Source organism: Rhincodon typus, unplaced genomic scaffold (genome assembly GCF_021869965.1).
Source record: "Rhincodon typus isolate 14 unplaced genomic scaffold, sRhiTyp1.1 hic_rhity00000066, whole genome shotgun sequence".
Taxonomy (NCBI): domain Eukaryota; kingdom Metazoa; phylum Chordata; class Chondrichthyes; order Orectolobiformes; family Rhincodontidae; genus Rhincodon; species Rhincodon typus.
This window is the reverse complement of record NW_025965704.1, coordinates 131,280-132,509: the sequence shown is the minus strand read 5'-3', so window position 1 is coordinate 132,509 and position 1,230 is coordinate 131,280. Positions and strand designations below refer to the sequence as shown.

The 1,230-nt window shown below is 57.3% G+C and overlaps 1 protein-coding gene across 1 annotated transcript in view; it reads right to left on the bottom strand.

The window, feature by feature from the left end:
• mpdu1b (mannose-P-dolichol utilization defect 1b) overlaps nt 1-1,230 on the bottom strand; it is a gene marked incomplete at its 3' end in the record, with an annotated part of 6,980 nt that overhangs the window by 1,433 nt on the left and 4,317 nt on the right. The window contains exons 3-4 of the mRNA XM_048621140.1: nt 589-721; nt 11-96 (exon numbers count right to left, since the gene is read on the bottom strand). Coding sequence (XP_048477097.1) covers nt 11-96; nt 589-721 — 219 coding nt within the window. The remainder of the gene's footprint in view (nt 1-10; nt 97-588; nt 722-1,230) is intronic.

The window sequence follows — 1,230 nt, the reverse complement described above, 5'->3', positions numbered from 1 at the left end:
GGGCGAGTACCTGTTTGCGTGTGGCTGCTGTAATGCAGGATCAGAAAGCCGATGGTTAGGGTCTGCAGCATCAGGAACAAGGCCTCCCCCCAGGAGCTGTGGAGAGAGACAGAGAGGAGAGGGACTGAGTCTGTGTCACCGTCGCTACCAGTGCCACCGTGTGGGTTCGTATGGGCCATGGAGCGGGCACTCCCGCTGCCCGTTTGGCTGGCGCGGATCATTCCTGCCTTGCGGATGGTCCCTCACCAACATGCGTTCCTCCTCACAGTGCAGCGCCTGGGGCTTGGCCGTGCACAAACCGTTCTGTTCCCTCACCCAGGTCCCCGCACATCAACTAAGTGCCGCTCAGTCAACGCCCCAGCTACCAGGCTTACCCCCTCCGTCCTCCTTCAACAGGCGGCTGGAACGCAGAGCTGTCGCTGTCAGACAGTCCCGAATAAATCCCGTTGGGAACGTGGGACCCGTTCCCACAGGGAGGGGTGGGGGGGAGAGCGGGGAAACGTGGAACTTGTATTGAGCAGATGGGCCAAATGGCCGGTTTGAGATGTTGGAAAACTGACAGGATTCCAACGGAAAGGTTAAACGTACCTGAAAGGGAAATGGTTCCTGATCCCATAAACCATGGTGCCAGAGATAGCCAGCATTTCCAGGAGGATCGAGGTAAAACTCAGGCCCTCTGTGCTCCGTGCCCTCACAATCTTCAGTATTTGAGGTAGTTTGACTGGAAAGAGAACACAGTGAGCTCACTCAGAAACAACAGCCAGCAGGGAAAGCCCAGGACTGATCCGCCCCCTCTCCACATTCCCGCTCGGATCCTCTCACCGAACCAGCAACATTCCCCAACGGGGAAAAGCCGGCTTTGGGAGGGTGAGCGACATCCACCGCAAACTGCATTTATATAGCAGCACCTGGCATTCGGCAAAACCTCCTCAAAAGCCTCGTGGTGGCGTTGTCAGATACAGAAGGGTGAGACTCAACCAGATACGAGGGAGGGGTAAGCTATCCACCGACAGCGAGGTCAGATTTAAATTTAAAGGAGGGAGGGGGTTCCAGAGCTCGGGGCCCAGGCAGCTGAAGGTACGGCCCCCAATGGGGGAGCGATACGAATCAGGGGGATGGTCAAGGGGTTGGAATTGGAGGGGGTTACAGAGATAGGGAGAGGGTGTAGGGGCTGGAGGAGGTGACAGAGATAGGGAGGGGGTGTAGGGGACTGGACGAGGTGACAGAGAT